We start from the raw sequence: 18,725 nt of genomic DNA on the forward strand, positions 1-18,725 counted from the left end.
TCTGTAATGCTTGCGATCTCTTCACTCATGGTTTCACTCTTCACCTCTCCCTTGCAGTCTCCACTTTACCTGCCCTTGTCTCACTCTCTAGCTCACCTTTTTCTGTATCTCCTGCCTCACTCCCCAACTCTTCTCTACTTATCTCACTCTCTATATCTCCTTTACTTTTGTATATATCTGCTGTCTCACTCTCCACATCTTCTGTCCTGTTTTTTGGGCTCTCAGCATTTACTTCTCTCTTGTCCCCATCATTGTTCTATCTGCCTCTCTTGTCTCACTCTCGATCTCTCTTACCCCTGTCTCTTCTGTATCACTGACCACTTCCACTCTCCTTGTCTTTTTGTTTCATACCCCATTTTTCCACTTACGTTCTCACTTTGTAGATCTCTCCCTGTTTCTCTGGTCTTACACTCCACCTGTCCAATCTCCATCTCTCCTGTTTCACTCTTCATTTCTCCTCCACACATCTCTCTATTCGTACTCTCCATCTGTTCACTCCCCATCTTACTCTCATTTTCTCTTTTCCCTGTCTCGGCCGTCTCATTCTCTAGAGTTTCACTCTGCATTTCTCTTTCCAGCTCCGTCGTGCTCTCCATCTCTCCTCTCCCTGTCTCTCCTCTTTCACCCACTATCTCTCCACTCTCTGTCATGCTCTCCATCTCTCCATTGTCACCCACTATCTCCCCACTCTCTGTACTGCTTTCAATCTTTCCTCTCTCACCCACTCTCTCCACTCTCTGTCGTGCTCTCCATCTCTCCTCTCCCTGTCTCTCCTCTTTCACCCACTATCTCTCCACTCTCTGTTATGCTTTCCATCTCTCCATTGTCACCCACTATCTCTCCACTCTCTGTACTGCTTTCAATCTTTCCTCTCTCACCCACTCTCTCTCCAATCTCTGTCGTGCTCTCCATCTCTCCTCTCCTTGTCTCTCCACTCTCTGTCGTGCTCTCCATTTCTCCTCTCTCACCCACTATCTCTCCTCTCTCACCCACTATCTCTCCACTCTCTGTCGTGCTTTCCATCTCTTCTCTCCTGGTCTCTCCTCTCACCCACTATCTCTCCATTTTCTGTCGTGCTCTCCATCTCTCCTCTCCTTGTCTCTCCACTCTCTGTCGTGCTCTCCATCTCCTCTCCCTGTCTCTCCTCTTTCACCCACTATCTCTCCTCTCTCACCCACTATCTCTCCTCTCTCTGTCATGCTTTCCACCTCTCCTCTCCCGGTCTCTCCTCTCTCACCCACTATCTCTCCACTCTCTGTTGTGCTTTCCATCTCTCCTTTCTCACCCACTATCTCTTCACTCTCTGTCGTGCTTTCCATCTCTCCTCTACCGGTCTCTCCTCTCTCACCCACTATTTCTCCACTCTCTGTTGTGCTTTCCATCTCTCCTCTACCGGTCTCTCCTCTCTCACCCACTATCTCTCCTCTCTCTGTTTCATCTTTCTCACCCTCAATCTGTCCACTATTTGTCTTGCTCTTCATCGTTCTGCTCTCTGTCTCAATCTCCATCTCTCCTCTCTCTGCACTGGCCATCTCTACATCACCTGTCTCTTGCACTTCTTTTATCTTTGCCTTGTTAGATCTGTCTGTCTCTTGACTGTCCATTCCATTCTTCTGTATTTCTATCACTGCTGCTGATGTGTCTGTCTCTTGTGTCATGGACAGATTCTCTTTTTCAGTCTCTAACTCTCCACTATTTGCCTCAACCATGTTTTTCATCATCTCACTGCTGTCCAGCTTTTCTTTCCCCCTTTCCATTTCTCTCCTTGTAGACTCTGTTTTTGTCTTTGACTGCTTTATTTCTTCCGTCTCCATCTCAGCTGTACAAGTCTCTTCTTTTCCCCCAGTCTTATCCTTCTCTCTGCTCTCTGTGCTGTCATTTTCTGTCTTTATCTCCATTTCCTCTATTTCTTTCTCAGGTGTGCTTGTTTCTATCAGCCCTGCCTCCTGATCTGGTATTTCCATTTCTGACTCTCGTCTTTCTGTTTCAACTCTCTCTTTATTGGTTGTTTCTGTCTCAATGTCTATTTTTTCTGACTCGGTTTCAGTTGGTGTTTTCTCTGTTTCTCTATTGGTTTCTCCCGCTTGTGTTTCTGTTTTTCTTTGTTGTGCACCTGCATTTTCTATCACTATGTCTCCTCGCTTTGTATCTGCTTCGTTTGCTTCTGCTACCCCCTCTTCTGTCTTGCTCCCCCCTCTATTTTTATCTGCTCTTTCATTTTCCCTCTCTTCTTTGGTTTCTGCGGGACTGCTGTTGCTGAGCTCTCCTACTTCTCCCGATGTCTTTCCATCCTGCAGGAACTCAGCTGCTTCTGGTGTGGGTTTGGAGTGGTCAATTATCACGCTGTCCTTTCCTGCCTTCCACAGTTTATATCGCTCCGGCTGGAACCTTCGCACAAACACGTCCATGGAGATCTTCACCATGTCTTTACGGCATGAACACTGTTAAAGGGAAGAGGATAACAAACACCAGCAGTCACTTTATATAGCAAACAGCCACTTAGTTCTAATCTCTCAATCTTTAAACACAGGTTTCTCATTTAGTTATTCATTTAGGCTATTATTTGGCAACTACTTTGAATGATCAGAGATCACAAGTCGATGCTCCAGAGCCAAGCAGAATTTGGGGGGGATTTTCAAGCCCTCAGGAGGCACTGCATTAAAAATGATTCTGTAATGGAAATCACAGCATGGGCTCAATAACACTTCCAGAAATCATTATCTGTGAACACTGTTTGCCAAGTTATTCATAAATGCAGTATAAATGTCTATCATGCAAAGAAGGCGGCATGTGTGAACATGATCCAGAAACGCTGTCATCCTCTCAGTCTCAGTACATTTTAATTGAGCTTTGGCCTAAAGTGAAAAAACTGTTTAAATCTAAATTTTTTATTGCTTTTTGGAAACCATGGACACCACGTCCTCTGGACTAAAGAGGAGAAGGATCATATGGCCTGTTAGTAGTGCTGAGTTCAAAAAGCAACACCTCTGATGGTACGGTGCAGCCGGAAAGTATTTACAGCGCTTTACTTTTTTCACATTTTATGTTACAGTCTTATTCCAAAATAGATTTAATTCAACAAACAGTACCCAATAATGACACCATGAAAGAAGCATGTTTGAAATAGCTTTCAAAAAATAAATAATTAATAAATAAATTACATGTACATAAGTATTCATAGTCTTTGCTCAATACTTTGTTAAAGCACCTTTGGCACCAATTACAGCTTCAAGTCTTTTTCAGTATGATGCTACAAGCTTTGCACACCGATTTTTGGGTAGTTTTTTCCATTCTTCTTTGCAGAACCACTCAATCTCCATCAGGTTGGATGGTGAGCGTTAGTGCACAGCCATTTTCAGATTTTTCCAGAGATGTTAAATCGGGTTCGCGTCTGGGCTCTGGCTGGGCCACTCAAGCACATTAACAGAGTCGTCCCATAGCCGCTTTTTTGTTATCTTGGCTGGTTGCTTTAAGTCGGTGTCCTGTTGGAAGATGAACCGTCTCCCCAGTCTGAGGTCTAGAGCACTCTGTGCAGGTTTTCATCAGGGATACTGAGGAGTCTCTTCCATCTGGCCACTTTACCATGCAGCCCTGATTGGTGGAATGCTGCAAGATGTTTGTTCTGTTCTTCTCTACAGAGAAATGCTGGAGCTCTTTTAGAGGGACCATCGGGTTCTTGGTCACCTCCCTGAATAAGGCCCTTCTCCTCTCAGATTGCTCAGTTGGACAGGCGGCCGCTCTAGGAAGAGTCCTGGTGATTCCAAACTTCAATTTACAGATTATAGAAGCCACTGTGCTGATTGGTACCTTAAATGCTGCAGAAACATTTCTGTACCCTTCCCCAGATCTGTCCCTCCATACAGTCCTCAATTCCTTGGAGTTCATGACATGATTTGTGCTCTGACATGCACTGTTAACTGTGAGACCTTTATTTAGACAGGTGTGTGCCCAATCAACTGAATTTACCACAGATGGACTCCAATCAAGTAGTAGAAACATTTCAAGGATGATCAGTGGAAACAGGATGCACCCGAGTTCAAATTTTCGAGTCTCATGTGAAAAGCCTGTGAATACTTGAGTACATGTGATTTTATTTGTACTTTTTCTATTTTTAATAAATTAGCAAATATTTTAAAACACACTTCTTTAATGTTGTCATTATGGGGTATTGTTTGTAGAATTTGGAGTAAAATAATGAATTTAATCCATTTTGTAATAAGGCTGTTACATAAAATGTGGAAAAAGAGAAGCATTGCAAATACTTTTTGGACGCACTCCTATACAGTGTATCCAGAAAGTATTTACAACGCTTCACTTTTTCCACATTCCATTAGCGCCTGTGAAATGGGCATCTTGCACATTTGGAAATGCACAGTCAATGCTGAATGGCATATACAGCTTTTAGAGTAACAAATGAAAACTTCATTTTCAGGGAAGGCCTTGCAGATTTGAGCGAAACAATGCTAACTGCATACTGCATCTACTGCAAAGCATGACTTTGTAGTCGAAGAGTCTGAGTGCTGAAATGACACGCACATTTGGGGTGTCATGAAACGAAAAAACACAACAAAGGATAGCCAGAACTGTTGAGCAGCCAGAATCCTGAATGAGACTCATATGGGACAACATGCCTCAGTTCTAGGAGTAAAAGTGGTGATTCTACACAGTGGAAAACATGACCCTGTCCCAACATTTTTGAGACCTACAGCCATCAAATTAAAAATGACCTTATTTTTTCCCTAAAATGTTATATATTAACAGTTTAAGCATTTTATGTTTATGTATTGTGAATAGAATATGGATGAATGAGATTTGCTAATTATTGCATTCTGTTTTTATTTACATTTTACACAGTGCCCCAACTGCTTACTAACTGTTCATTTGGTGTAAATGTTCAAAAGCAAATGTGGTTTACAGTGTTGTGAAGCACATCAATACTTTAAGTATAGCACACCACCACTGCACACTCCTGCCAAGGTACTGTCTCTGTAATGATATTCACTACACAGCTTAATCAATGTGCAATCAGATTCGTGCAAATACGAGGAAACGCTGAAAAGCACAATCAAAATAGAAGCGTGCACAGTGGTTATATAACACTCCTGTTTTATGAGCTCGATATTCCACCTTACATTTAATTCAACTATTACAAATGAACACAAGTTCATACTCTTATTTATGTCTTAATCACCATTATATTTAGTTACTTTTCGCCTCCTGAAGAACCAAAATATGAAACGGTATGTATGAAAAATGATATATTATATTTTGCTACAGATCAAAATCTATTGAAGACGTGAAAAGACATTCCCCATGAAACAACTGCTCTCTCTACATCACCCTCAGCTGGCAATGCTGTATGCTTAACCCCTTTAACTACTAACTTATTATTGCCTTATCGCTTAAGGATCCACAATAAAACTGGTAGGAAGCGTAAACTGGTTTAAAAGTGTGGAATTCATGCTAAAATGTAAATATTTAAACAGCTGCAATCACACTAGTTCAAAGTCATAATTGATATTTTGAAATTCATATTATTACACAATAAATAATATTCATTAAGAACTAGAATTTCTGAACTGTCTGATATTGGCTCATTGTGCCAGTCACAGTGGGATGGACTTCCTCTGCTGAGTTTTGGTTCCTTCTCCATTAACACTATTTCAGGGATTTTTTTTTCTTTGCCTTTGCAGTAATTTTCTTGCTCACTAACAGTTAAACTAAATCCCCATGCCCAGTGTAGTCTAGTTTAGGTTCAGTGAGTCACAAGTGAAGGTACACGGTAGACATGAGCATGTCCGAATAGTTGGCAAAACACTGTCCCTTATCTCTGTCCCTTTCTCAGAACTACACTTGGATACACTGACTCACAGATAACTTAGCAATTGCGCAAATTTCTCACAATTCTGAAATAATAAACTGTGATGAAATAATAAAAGTGACTCTTTAATCACAACTGCAGACAGCAACAGTGATCGGACGTTTAAGCAAATAAAGTGAAGGATGAGTGCAGGTGCGGGTGTAAATGTTTAATATTAGCGCATCCTCACACTTACTAATGCTGCCTGCTTGCCATAATCGATCCAGCGCTGAGTGGCGAAGTTTGTGGACTCTGCACAGTTGAATCCATGGTTGAATCCAGCATGATAGGCGTAGGGGAAAGTCACAATGAACTGACCTGCTTCCTGTGCAACCTAACAAAAACAAAAGATAAGACTTAACACCTGGGTCTCAACCACAGAAATCATTCTGAAGAAAGACGGTTTTTCTGTGTGCATGGCAGCTACATGCAAGTGTGTTTACAGTACACTAGTACACTATATGGACACAAGTTTGTAGACACACAACCATAAGATTTGTATGTGCTTTTTGAACATCCTATTCCACATTTAGTCCCCATTTGCTGTTATAATAATGTCCATTCTTATGGGAAGATGTTCCACTAGATTTTGGATTGTGTTTGTGGAGATTTGTGCTCATTCAGCCACAAGGATGTTCGTAAAGTCAGGTACTGATGTGTCAGTCCTGGGGTGCAGTCAGCGTTTCAATTCTTTCCTAAATTGTTTAATAGGGCTGAGGTCAGAGCTCTATAGAAGTCCACTTAAGATCTTTTACTCTAATCGATGTAAACTATATCTTCATGCAGCTTGTTTTGTGCACAGGTCATACTGGAACAGGTTTGGGTCTACTAGCTCGAGTGAAGGGAAAATGTTATGTTAGCACACCCAATGACATCCTATACAACTTTGTGCATCCAATATTATTTATCATTCTATCATGGTAGATAGTTGTGCCATCTCTAACATTTTTAGATTATTTTAATTTGTTAAAAATGCTATCTTAAAGACTAATTAATAAAAAAAAAAAAAAGTAAATAATACAAAAAAAAAAAAATATATATATATATATATATATATATATCGTTAATATATATTACAATTATTTACATAAATGCAGCTCCTTCTGTGTTGCATCTTTTCAAATCTATAACATGTATAGTGAGTGTAAGGGTGAATAATGTTAGTTTCTGGAATTACAACTTCTGGTTTGTGTTTCTTCAATTAATTTGTCTTGTCGAATTAATTAATACACAAATGCAACTAATCTTACTGTTGTTGGTAGTCAGTGAGAGTCTGAAAGTTAATTAAAGCAGCTTACACACAAACTAACCTTCTCAAGAGGGATGCCATATTTTCTTAGTATTGATGGAGAGATCAATGTCATTTTGTGTCGTAAGAAGGCTTCACAACTTTGGGCGCTTCCAGGAAAAAAGCCTGCAAACACAATCGTGATAAACAATCAGTATGCCTGAACAGTTTCTCAACTGCAAGACACAACAAGTCCTGGGATTCATGGAAGAAGTCAACAAAGAAATAAAATGTATTCACTGTTTTCTTTAACCCAAATATTTGGTCCCTCAGGCTTGTTTCTTTAGTTTTGGAGCTATGATACTAACAAAGAAGACGGACATAAAATGGACAGTCTTTTAGTGTTTGTATAAACGGTATGCCTAAATCAATACATTACAACTGTGCAGAGTTCTTCCTTATCAAATACTCATTTATTCCTCTATGTGCAAGCTAAAATATGTTGGATATAGTCTCCGTCATAACCAAATTCACCTTCAAACAAGCAGCAGATTCAGAATTGGAGGTCTAATGGGGATTAGCCCTGTATCATTAGTCCTTTATCTTTTTTAAAATTGAAGAAAAAACATAAAACAAACAAAAAAAAACCAAACACTTTGTCTGATTGCGTTTGGGATTTTTCTTTAGTGTAAAATACTCCTTTAACAGTGAATCAGTTCTTATGAGACACAACCAAAAAAAAAAACAAAAAAAAAAATCATACATTTAACAAATTTGCTCCAATATATAGACAAATATTTGTATTACTTCAGCAGTGGTAAATACAGAAATATGTATTTTTTCCTACCTTTAGCTAGACGCTCTAATCGCTTTCCATGTTCTGGAGGCACGACGTACCTGCACAGGTGAATGCAGTAAGTTAGTCAGTAGGCAGTAGTTTAAATGCAATGATTAAAAGAGCTCTCGGAACACATCACAGAGGTTTATGATTGTGGTCATCATTCTGTTCTATCAATATAATTAAATTTCAACAGTATTCACAGCATTTGATCAAAATTGTAAAATATTTGTCACAAAATGATTGGGTTCTTAATGGCTAAGGACATCAGCTTACAATGTAAAAAAAATAAAATAAAGTTTCCTTTTAAAATTGTCCTTCACAACAAATAAAATATATATTTAATAATAGCACCAGGACATTGCTACTTGAAATCAAGTTGAGGGAAAGATCTTTTTTTTATGTGACAATGACCTCACGATCTAAGGGGTCTATCAACATTGACGAAATAAGAAAATAAATTATTACGGAATTACTGAAATGTGGAATATTTCTTTATGTCCAATTCACACAAAAGTATAAGTCACTATGTAACATAATCACAACAGCTTTCAGTCAACTAAAAAACCACATGGTTTTGAATTCGTAATTGTGCTTGTATAATACAATGTAGTGCACTCAGACTATTGGATGTGAGGAAATTAGAACTGTACCAGGACTTGGGTTCTCCAAAGTGCAGATAGTTGATACTGTAGAGATCCATGTCCTCGGTGTGCCAGGCAAATGTACTCTTCCACATCCCAAAGTAGAGATATGGTGTATTTACCCCTTTAATCCTGATGCCACTCTCTTTCTCCACTGTGTCCAGAATAGTGTTCAAATGCCCGATGTTCCACTCATTTACATCCTGCAATGAATTGTAAAATGATTCATATGCCAGTAGGGAGCCAGTGCATCATGAATCTATTTCATATTATACATAAATTTATGTTATATTACATTCGTTTTGTTTTATTTATTGTCTCCAAACCACACTGAGCCTGCAGACAAGGACACATGTAACCCATACCTACGATTACAAGGTCATGAGGTGTCACACTCAAGTCACATGTTTACTCGTAAATTATAAAACAAACACTAAAATAAAATATAGCAAAGTAACTGTCTTGTTCATTGTAAGTTGGTGAAATTGTATTTTTTGTTCTTGAAGAAAAGCAAGTTCTGAGGGCAAATGTTGCTCATTTCCTTTTCCTAATTTCAAATTACACACATACACAACTAGCCTGTGAAAAGCTGATATAAAAGACTGGTCACTCACTGGATCATAAAGCGTTCCATTGACGTCTGCGCCATACAGTGGAGGATTAAATGTAAGATTCTTCCAGTACTTCCTCTCTAGCTCATCAAAATCTGCATACCGGGGGCTACAGAACCTGCAACATAAGCGTCAGTGAACAACGGCCTGCAGGACAGAATATTCCTAAAAAAGGCATATTACAATGTGTATCAGAGGTGGCGTCATTTTTAAATGTGATACATAACCTTTAAACATTTTGTAATAAAAGTGCAAAGTTTTTTATAAAAATAAATAAAAAACCTTTCTTTGATGAATAACCACTGTGTGATTAAAAAGTAGATAAATAATACCTTTGTGGCAGGAATATCTGAGACAAATAGAAACTGTTCCACTCAAATAGCTGAACTTAAATAAAAAATACAAATAAAATAAAAATGGGGGGGGTCCAATAAAATTTTTTCACCTGTCAGTGTTGGCGACTTTGCGGAACTCGCGGACAGTCATGGGCTTCTTCTGGATGTTGTACTGCGTGAAAAGCCCGGATTGACCAGTCACTACTTGCTGAATAGGCGCAGGAATGACCAGGTCATCAATGTCATCGTATGTGCGTCGAGGCTTCCAGTCCTTAGGGGGCACCACCTGTGACAGAAACAACAATCTGTCCGTGCACTTTTTACGTGGCTGTGAATGTGCGGAATTCACGAGGAACATTAAAAAAAACGTTGAATAGACTGCAAAGAATTTTTCAACAGCAGTTACACAGCCTGTTTAGCAGCATAGGCTACAGTTTATGTGTGGTATTATGACCAATATATAACTACAAGCCTGTAATTATGGGCTACAAATACATGTTCATAATCATGTAATCCTCCCAATCAAATGTATTTTTATAACAAACTTTTTGGCCAGTGGATAATGTGCTCATTCAAAAATGTCATTGCATGTAAAATTACACAACCAGTGTGTAAAACTCTTTCAAGTCTGTTAATGTGACATATAACTCATTTCTTTAACAAGGAACAGCATCCAGAAATGTAAAACTTTAAGCTACTTGTAGTACAGCTGCTAATATAGATATCCATGTATAGCCATATCACTACTGCCAAGTGCAAAATCACATGGTTTTGCAATTGTAGTTGTGCTTGTAAAATAAAAGTGTTTGTGAGAAAAAAGATCATCTTACTTAAGTGTAACCAGACTAATGGATGTGAGAAAAATTAGGACTGAACCAGAACTTGGGTTCTCTGAAGTACAGACAGCACTTGTTATTGTGCTTGCACACAGACCAGGCATAACATTATGACCACCTGCCTAATATAGTGTTGGTCCCCTTTTCCACCAAAACAGTCCTGACCTATCAAGCATTAACAACTTAATGAATCAATCAGAATTGGCCGCCCATGACCCTGTCACTGGTTCACCACTGTTCCTTCCTTGGACCACTTTTGATAGATACTGACTGCTGCAGATGGAAACATCCCACAAGAGCTGCAGTTTTGGAGATGCTCTGACGTCTAGACATCCCAATTTGGCCCTTTTCAAACTCTCAAATCCTTACGCTTGTCTATTTTTCCTGCTTCTAACACATCAACTTTAAGGACAAAATGTTCACTTCCCTTAATAAAGAGATAGTCAGTGTTATACACTTCCCCGGATATAATGTTAAAATGTTATGGCTGCTTGGAATATATGGTGCGTGTGTGTGGGTTCATGGTCTCCTAGACGTAATTTGGGGGAAAAAAAGCACACGGTGTCACTAGAGCTCGGAGCGGCACTAACCTTCGCCATGCCAGCTAAGTGCGCTCCGTTACACTCCATATAAGCAATGTAGCGGCTGAAGTCCTTGAATTCCTCTTTGGTCGGGTGGAAGGTCATGATCTTCGACCCAGGAGTCTGAGCTACTGAGTTGGAGGCCATTCTGTTCCTGAAAGCGAATAGAAACATTTGTATCTGTGAATTATTTTCAAGTGTAGTCTTACTGACTTCTTGTTGCCGTTAATATTGAAAACGTATTTTTTAAAACACATTATAAATAACCTGAATTACACAACAGGATGTAATGCCTATATTTACCAAACAATTTTGGACTTTTTTTTTTTTTACATTTTGGCACTAAACTAAATCTTGTCCTGCTACAGCATTAAGTACAACATTATAATACTCAGTATGTATTCAAGTTGTGTCAAGAATAGGTTTATTTTTTCAATTTTGCTCAAATATACATTCACCTGTTAGACTTCAACTGGAGTTATTATTATTTATTATGAACTTTATGGTATATTTACATGGAGCTTCTCTGCTTATCTGGTTCTCTCTCTAACCTGAACCCAACTGAGTGACGTAAGTCTACAAGTAGAATATAAAAAGTTATCTAAAACTCAAATTAATTAGACAAACTTGCAACGACAACGTAATGAAACGTACTGAAATACATGGATACAATCCGCCGTTTAATTCCAGCTCTAAACAAACGCTGTCATTTCGATGTCAAGGAAAAGTAGCTAGCATGCGCGCTAACGACGCCATCGCTGAGCCGAATAGGCCCCGCCCTTTTATAGTGATTGGACAAAATCCCGGTTAACGCTCGACTTCGATGCCTCTGATTGGCCGCATTGTAAGTCAATCAAAACGAAGTTTTAATTCCCGGATAAATTCATGATGGTTAGCACCCTGAGTTGATCAACAAAACTTTAAGTACTGAGGAAGCAATGAGCTAGTAACTAATAAGCAGTGACATTATCATACTTGGGTGGTGTAAGATTCCCCGTAGCGAGAGTTAAACAACTTGTAACCTGAGTTTTTACCCCCAAACCTGGACATTTGCGAGAGAAAATAGCACTACTACAATGCTAGTTATAGCCTCGCTAGCAAAACAGTGCAGTGTCCGTGTTTGCGCTAGCTCTTACACTCGTGTGACACAACTAAAACTTTCTTCGAAAGGGAAAAAAGTGCGCATGCTCTTACGCGAGTTGGAGCCTTCGCTGCACGTCGCTTAATCCCAATTCTCCACAGTGAACTCGGCGCCCGCGCTTTAATTCACAGCGCTTGGAAAAGATAGTCCTCCATTATTGTGACACACAGAACGCGCATGCGCACTGTACACTTGTTTACAGAGATGGAAGAAGGCGTTCCCTTATGCTTTCCCGGCGCTGTGTTGTTTTGCCTCTCCACCGCTTCTACTGCACGGATACGCCCACATCCTATTCTCTGCGCTGTGATTGGTCAGTTAAAAAGCCTTAGATCTAGTTGCAGCCTTATTCTATTTCATCATTATCATCAATCATCCACTATTATCCAAATGAATCAGAAGACAGGAAAAAATGCTTTTTGTATTTTTCACATACATTATAGACAGTGAAATTATTTCTTCCTATATCCCAGGTCATTTCGAAGCTGCCATCAGAGCATAGGGCAGCACATCTGGAGGAGAGAGGGTCAAGGACCCAGCTGTGGCAGTGCTGGTGCCTAATCCATCGACCCTTAATCCTTAAACTACCACTTCCCCAAGAGCAATGAGCTGAACAAATGATGATTGAAGCTTTCCTTGAGGTCTCATTGTAACTGGGGAGATACTAATAAAGAGAGAAAATAGTTTATTATTATTATTATTTCATCTTGCACAACATGAAATGATGTGTAATATCTTACATTAGGACTATGTTGCAATTGTAAAAAAAAAAAAAAACAAAAGGAAAAAATACATTGCCAAATGCATTCAAAATAATATATTATAAGCCTAAAATGTAAAGACATAAAATGGCTTAAATATAATGACAGGGAATGCACTACACTGTAAATGTAAAATAATAATGCAATGCAACCCATCCATTGCATTATTACACACATCCATGACATTATCCAAATGGATTTCTGTTATCAGTTAAAGCAGTTAAAGCTCTCGTGTGTGGTAATAAAACAAAAACTCATAATAATAAAAGCATGTTATATCCATTTGTAAATAGTCATTTGTTCTGATTACTCTTGTGTCCAATGACATCCAAGCAAAATTCCACTCATAGATGCTAAATAAATATTTTTAAACTTTATATATATATATATATATATATATATATATATATATATATATATATATATATATATATATATATATATATATATATATATAGTGGGGTAAAATAGGAAATATAGATTATGCAGATTGTTCACCATGCAAGTCCATGTGAATAGGTTTCTTCCTTTAGCAACAATAACATAATAGAATGAACACATGAATATAAGGCTGTGATTTATCTTGCAGCCGGCATTAGTGCTGATATAGAAAAAAAATGAACACTTTCTGACCCATCAGAGAGTTCAGCAGCACTTTGGAATAAACTTGTTGAACTAATAAAAGGGTTATTTTTAGTGCTTTATTACTGCTATTACTCAGTGGGACTGCTGTGTTCTGCTCAGGGCAAGGCAAGTTAAATGATTTGAGAAACAAAAGAAATTATTTAAAGCCAGAGGTTATTAAAATGTGTGTTGGAAAAGGAAGGCATAGAATAGTTTCTCTACCCAGTCTTGGAATGATTGTGAAAATGAAAGATGTGCACCAGGGTGCATCATCAGCAAATGTAATCAGTCAGCTATGATGTGACTGCTGTCTGCTGCTTGTTTCTTTGGCTTCACAGTGGAGCTTCAAGGCTAAAGTACGGTGGGTGCCAAATAATAAAAGTCTGTCTCATCCTAAATCATTTTTCCTGACAATCACACACTGAGGTGATCGTCCAACATCTTCCCTGAAGATTAACAGAGATTATTTATGGCATGTATATTCATTTTTCCATGCCAAAAGATGCTAGGTGTATATTTCAACTTCAATGGATATATAAAAAATCAAGTATTGGAAACTAAACATTTGAGTAAAGGGAACTTTGTTTTTCATAAATTCTCAAAAATCTATGAAAAAAGGTTAGCTTTGTAAAAGTTAAATAAAAGATTGTTTAATCAATTAATTGCGATGATTCATTTCTAGCATGTACTGTTATTCAATTATTTTATCACAACATTTCATCCCAATTTCTTATATATAAAAAACTAGGGCTGTCACTCAATTAAAATGTTTATTCGCGATTCATCACGTGATTGCAATGAGTCAACTAGTGATTAATCGCAACTTAATCACATTTTTATGGGTACTAAATGTACCTTAAATTAATACTTTGCACATTTTTAATCATCATTTATTTTAATCAACATGGGCATGGACAAATATTGCAACCCAGTCTCACATCTTTCCGTGATCTAGTCAGGGAATGTAATCTATCCCACAATAAATCTTTATTTTTCACAATCAAAACAGAAACAATTAAAACTGATGGTCATATCATATTGTTGAAATATCATGCACACTTCTGTGTTTATGTGCTGAGAAAAGATGAGGATATCTTTAAAAGAGAATCGGCGGCGGGTCCTCAGGTAGTTTTAGCTGGTGTCTTTACCATTGTAATGGTCGATAAGGCTCATGGTAGGTACTGCAGTATTTACTGCTAGATTTGACACACCAAACCGATGGAAAAATGCTATTTCTCACAATAGAAACGCCCACATTTAGAAGCGATGGCCGTAGCACAAATCTGCAGTCTCATTAATTACTCTGGAGAATATAGTTACTATATTTTGACTGGAAGGAACCACTAAGGATGGTTTATAATAACAAGTAAAACGTATTAACTTTTCGAATCTAAAGCAATAATAACAAGAATAAAACCTCCTTATTAATAAGTAATAGTGCTTAAAAATTAATAACAAATGAGAAAAAAAACAATACAGTGTCTGTGGTGCCCAGTGGCAAAAAGAATAATGTGGCGGAGGCACATTTCCTATTAAAATACATTAAATGGAAAGTCGTGCTGAGTGACACGAAAAAAGAGGGAAATTCGTGTCCATCAACACGAATCAATAGATTCAATTTTCGTGACAATATCACGAAATGCGGTGAGACTGGGTTGAATATCGATGCTTTATGCAAATCTATGTTTATTATTAGTGAACCCATACCAAGTATAAAGCATGAAGACAAAATATACTTGTAAATGTTTTAAAGTAATTATGGCAACTTGGCACATCAGCAAAAACAAATGTTTAACGATCAAAAGTTATTTTTTGGTGGAGTTTTTTTCATATCTGAGTAAAGAAAGGACGTCGAAAATAAATGTGTTGCGTTAATGGTTTTAATGAAACGTCTTTTATATTTATTTATTTATACATTTTTTATGTGTAGAACACAGGTGATGTGTATTCAAATGTATTCAGAAGAGGGTGACCTTTGAGTGACATGGTAAGAAAAATTGTAAAAAAATAATTCAGGCTGCTCCATGATCCACTTTTTTGTCTGTTTGTTCCCCATGTATAGTGCCTTCAACAATGATTGAACTATAATGAATGGACATTTGGTGTCACCCAGATGAGGGATAAATTTATGACACTAAAATTTAAGCTGCTTTGGGAAATATCTAGTGTTAAACGCTACACAAATAATTGAATTGAATTATACCTGGATTTTTTGTCAAAACCAGTCTTTAGTTTTGAAAGAAATCTGTTTTTTCTTTAATCTGACAATCCTTCCATTGCACTTTGCAAACAGTCATTGTTTGTGCCATATCAATGCCAAATCCAACATTTCCATATACAGTACCATTTTTAAGCAAGTCCTCAGCCAGAGGTGGGAAGTAACAAAGTACAAATACTAGTAGATAAATAGAATCTATTAAGTAGATTTTTCTGGTATCAGTACTTCACTATTTATTTTTCAGACAACTTTTTACCCTCACTCATTACATTTTTACACAAATGTATGAACCTTCTACTTCTTACATTTTCAAACCAGACTCGTTACTTCAGTTTTAATCTATTTGGTAAAATGTCAATATTCTTTCTTCTCATTGCGTGCTGTTTTCAGCCCATCAACCGATTTCCTGTCATTTTCAATCTACCAATGGGGTATAATTTCCTGGCTCCCACACACCACAGGCGTGGTAACAAGAGGCAACAAGAAGTATGGGGTTAATGTGGATGAGACAGAGGGAGTCAGTGATGTAAACATGACTGAGAACAGAGACATTCTTGATCACCTGATCATCATCATCTTTTCTCTGCTTGTGTTCTATATGGTGGATGTTCAGCCACATATTAAGGCTGTCAAAATGCAAATTCATTTTAACGGCACTGGTTTTATTAAAGGTGATGAATGCAGCATGCATTTCTGTTTGACCCTTTTTTATAATAAATATAAATAAATAAATATTAGAGGCACGAAATTAAAACCTTCAGCACAACACACATTTGTTCCAGACGTCCTCTCTTTACTCAGATATAAAAAAAAATAGTCATTCGAATCTGTAAGGGGTCTATTTTTATTTGTACACACTCATAACAAAACAGAAAAGTCTACTTTTAAATAAACTAATTCACATCGAAAATATTTCTGATTCTTCTTCTTTCAGCTGCTCCCATTAGGGGTCGCCACAGCGGATCATCCGTCTCCATACCCCCCTGTCCTCTACGTCTGCCTCTTTTACATCAACTACCTGAATCCATGAACCTCCTCTTTGGCCTTCCTCTTTTCCTCCTTCCTGGTGGCTCCATCTTCAGCACTACCTGATAAACATGTGCAAACCATCCCAATCTCGCCTCCCTCACCTTGTCTCCAAAACAACCTACATGCACCGTTCTTCTAATAAACTAATTTCTAATCCTGTCCATCCTCATCACTCCCAATAAAAACCTCAGCATCTTCAGCTCTGCTACCTCCAGCTCCACCTCCTGTCTTTTACTCAATGTCACTGTTTCTAAACCATACAACATCGCAGGTCTCACCACAGTCCTATAAACTTTCCCTTTCACTCTTGCAGATACTCCTATCACAAATCACTCCTGCCACTCTTCTCCACCCACTCCACCCTGCCTGTACTCTTTTCATCACTTCCCTAACACACTCTCCATTACTTTACACTGTTGACCCCAGGTACCTGAACTCCACCACCTTCTCCACCTCTTCTCCCTGCAACCGCACCACTCCACTGTCCTCCCTCTCATTCACACACATGTATTCTGTCTTACTCCTACTGACTTTCAATCCCCTTCTCTACAGCGCATACCTCCACCTCTCCAGGCTCTTCTCAACCTGCTCGCTACTCTCACAAAAAAAATAAAAATATTATCCGCAAGCATCATAGTCCACAGAGACTCCTGTCTGACCTCATCAATCAACCTGTCCATCACCACTGCACACAGGAAAGAGCTCAGAGCCGATCCTTGATGCAGTCTAACCTCCACCTTGAACCAGTCCGTCATTCCTACTGCACACTTCACTGCTGTCACACTGTCCTCATACATGTCCTGCACCACCCTCACATACTTCTCTGACACACCTGACTTCCTCATACACACAATGGAACTGCTTCTGACCCTCTCTATACTTCTCTATCAACATTCTTAAAGCAAATAAAAAATATTCTTTGATTATGTAATCCATATGAAAGTTATGAGGTACAGTTTCTCCGTTACCACCTCATTAACAGTCTGTGTAGAAACATAGCAAAGGTTCCGTTTGGTGTCCGAATAATTGACGTAATTTAACACCATAATTACTTTAAAACATTTACAACGATATTTTGTCTTCATGCTCCATGTTGTCTGGTTTCATGAATAATAAATATACATTTGCATAAATCATGGATATTTTTTCACGTTGATTAGAGTATAAAAAAACTGGAAAGTATTAATTTAAGGTACATTTAGAACGAATAAAATTGTGCAATTAATTTGTGATTAATCGTGACTTCAATCATGTGATTAATCACACTTAAATATTTCAATCGATTGACAATAATATGACTTGAGGTCCATTTACCAGCGTAAAACTAAACAGGTCGTAGTAACGACTACTTTTCACTTAAGTCCAAACTTTGTTACTTTAACTTGAGTAAAAAGTATAGTCAGTTATTCAACTTTGACCAGAGTATTTTAAAACATGAGTATCTGAACTTCTATTTAAGTGAAGATGTGTGTACTTTTTCCACCTCTGTCCTCAGCCATGCTATCTGCTAAACAAACTGAGGAGGAAGTGTGCGCTTTAAACTGCCTACTCTTTGGTTATTATTGGTTTGTTCATCTGTTTGTCAGAAAATATAAGATGGACTGCCAAATATAAGAAATATTTCATATAGTAGTTACATAATTTGAGAAACAACTGTAGTGAATGTTAAGTTTTATGGCTACAACTCAGGATGTCTTTGTAAAAGCAAAGGATAAAGAAAGTACACAGGAATTCTTCTGGACAGTAAAATGCTGTCTCAAGGAATCTTTAGAGCAGATATTCACACACAACACACACACACACACACACACACACACACACAAACACACACTCTGATGACACATGCCTGGGCTGAGGGGCACCAGCTGAATGCCAAATACACTCACACACACCATCTGTTCCCCCTGGCAATATGGGGAACAAGTAAATGTGTTTGTGTTGTTGGGGTAATGAGGTGTGTTTTTTTTTTTTTTTTTTTAAACACTACACCACCCAGTCACAAGAAGAGACAAAACCATCAAA

At 38.1% G+C, this 18,725-nt stretch overlaps 1 protein-coding gene across 2 annotated transcripts; it reads right to left on the bottom strand.

Moving 5' to 3' along the window:
• Positions 1–704: 704 nt before the first annotated feature.
• Positions 705–12,271, bottom strand: LOC124384508 (lysine-specific demethylase 4A-like). Of its 2 annotated transcripts, none has more exons than XM_046847449.1 (10): positions 12,128–12,271; positions 10,943–11,087; positions 9,627–9,802; positions 9,185–9,299; positions 8,580–8,773; positions 7,936–7,985; positions 7,171–7,274; positions 6,057–6,194; positions 1,127–2,441; positions 705–914 (listed from the first exon to the last, which is right to left on the bottom strand). In XM_046847449.1, the coding sequence occupies exons 2-10, from the start codon at positions 11,078–11,080 to the stop codon at positions 718–720; spliced, it is 2,427 nt and encodes an 808-aa protein (XP_046703405.1). In that variant the 5' UTR covers positions 11,081–11,087; positions 12,128–12,271; the 3' UTR covers positions 705–717. The 2 variants fall into 2 exon arrangements, with proteins under 2 accessions (XP_046703405.1, XP_046703396.1); XM_046847440.1 differs by having other exon boundaries at positions 6,051–6,194.
• Positions 12,272–18,725: the final 6,454 nt, after the last annotated feature.

This window comes from Silurus meridionalis, chromosome 1, assembly GCF_014805685.1.
Source record: "Silurus meridionalis isolate SWU-2019-XX chromosome 1, ASM1480568v1, whole genome shotgun sequence".
Lineage (NCBI taxonomy): Eukaryota > Metazoa > Chordata > Actinopteri > Siluriformes > Siluridae > Silurus > Silurus meridionalis.

Excerpts from the sequence above, each read along its gene's own strand:
- LOC124384508 (XM_046847440.1), bottom strand. The coding sequence starts at position 11,080 with ATGGCCTCCAACTCAGTAGCTCAGACTCCTGGGTCGAAGATCATGACC. Across the intron at positions 9,803-10,942 it reads ACTTAGCTGGCATGGCGAAG|GTGGTGCCCCCTAAGGACTG; the intron begins GTTAGTGCCGCT and ends TTTCTGTCACAG. Across the intron at positions 7,986-8,579 it reads TTTGGAGAACCCAAGTCCTG|GTACGTCGTGCCTCCAGAAC; the intron begins GTACAGTTCTAA and ends TCACCTGTGCAG.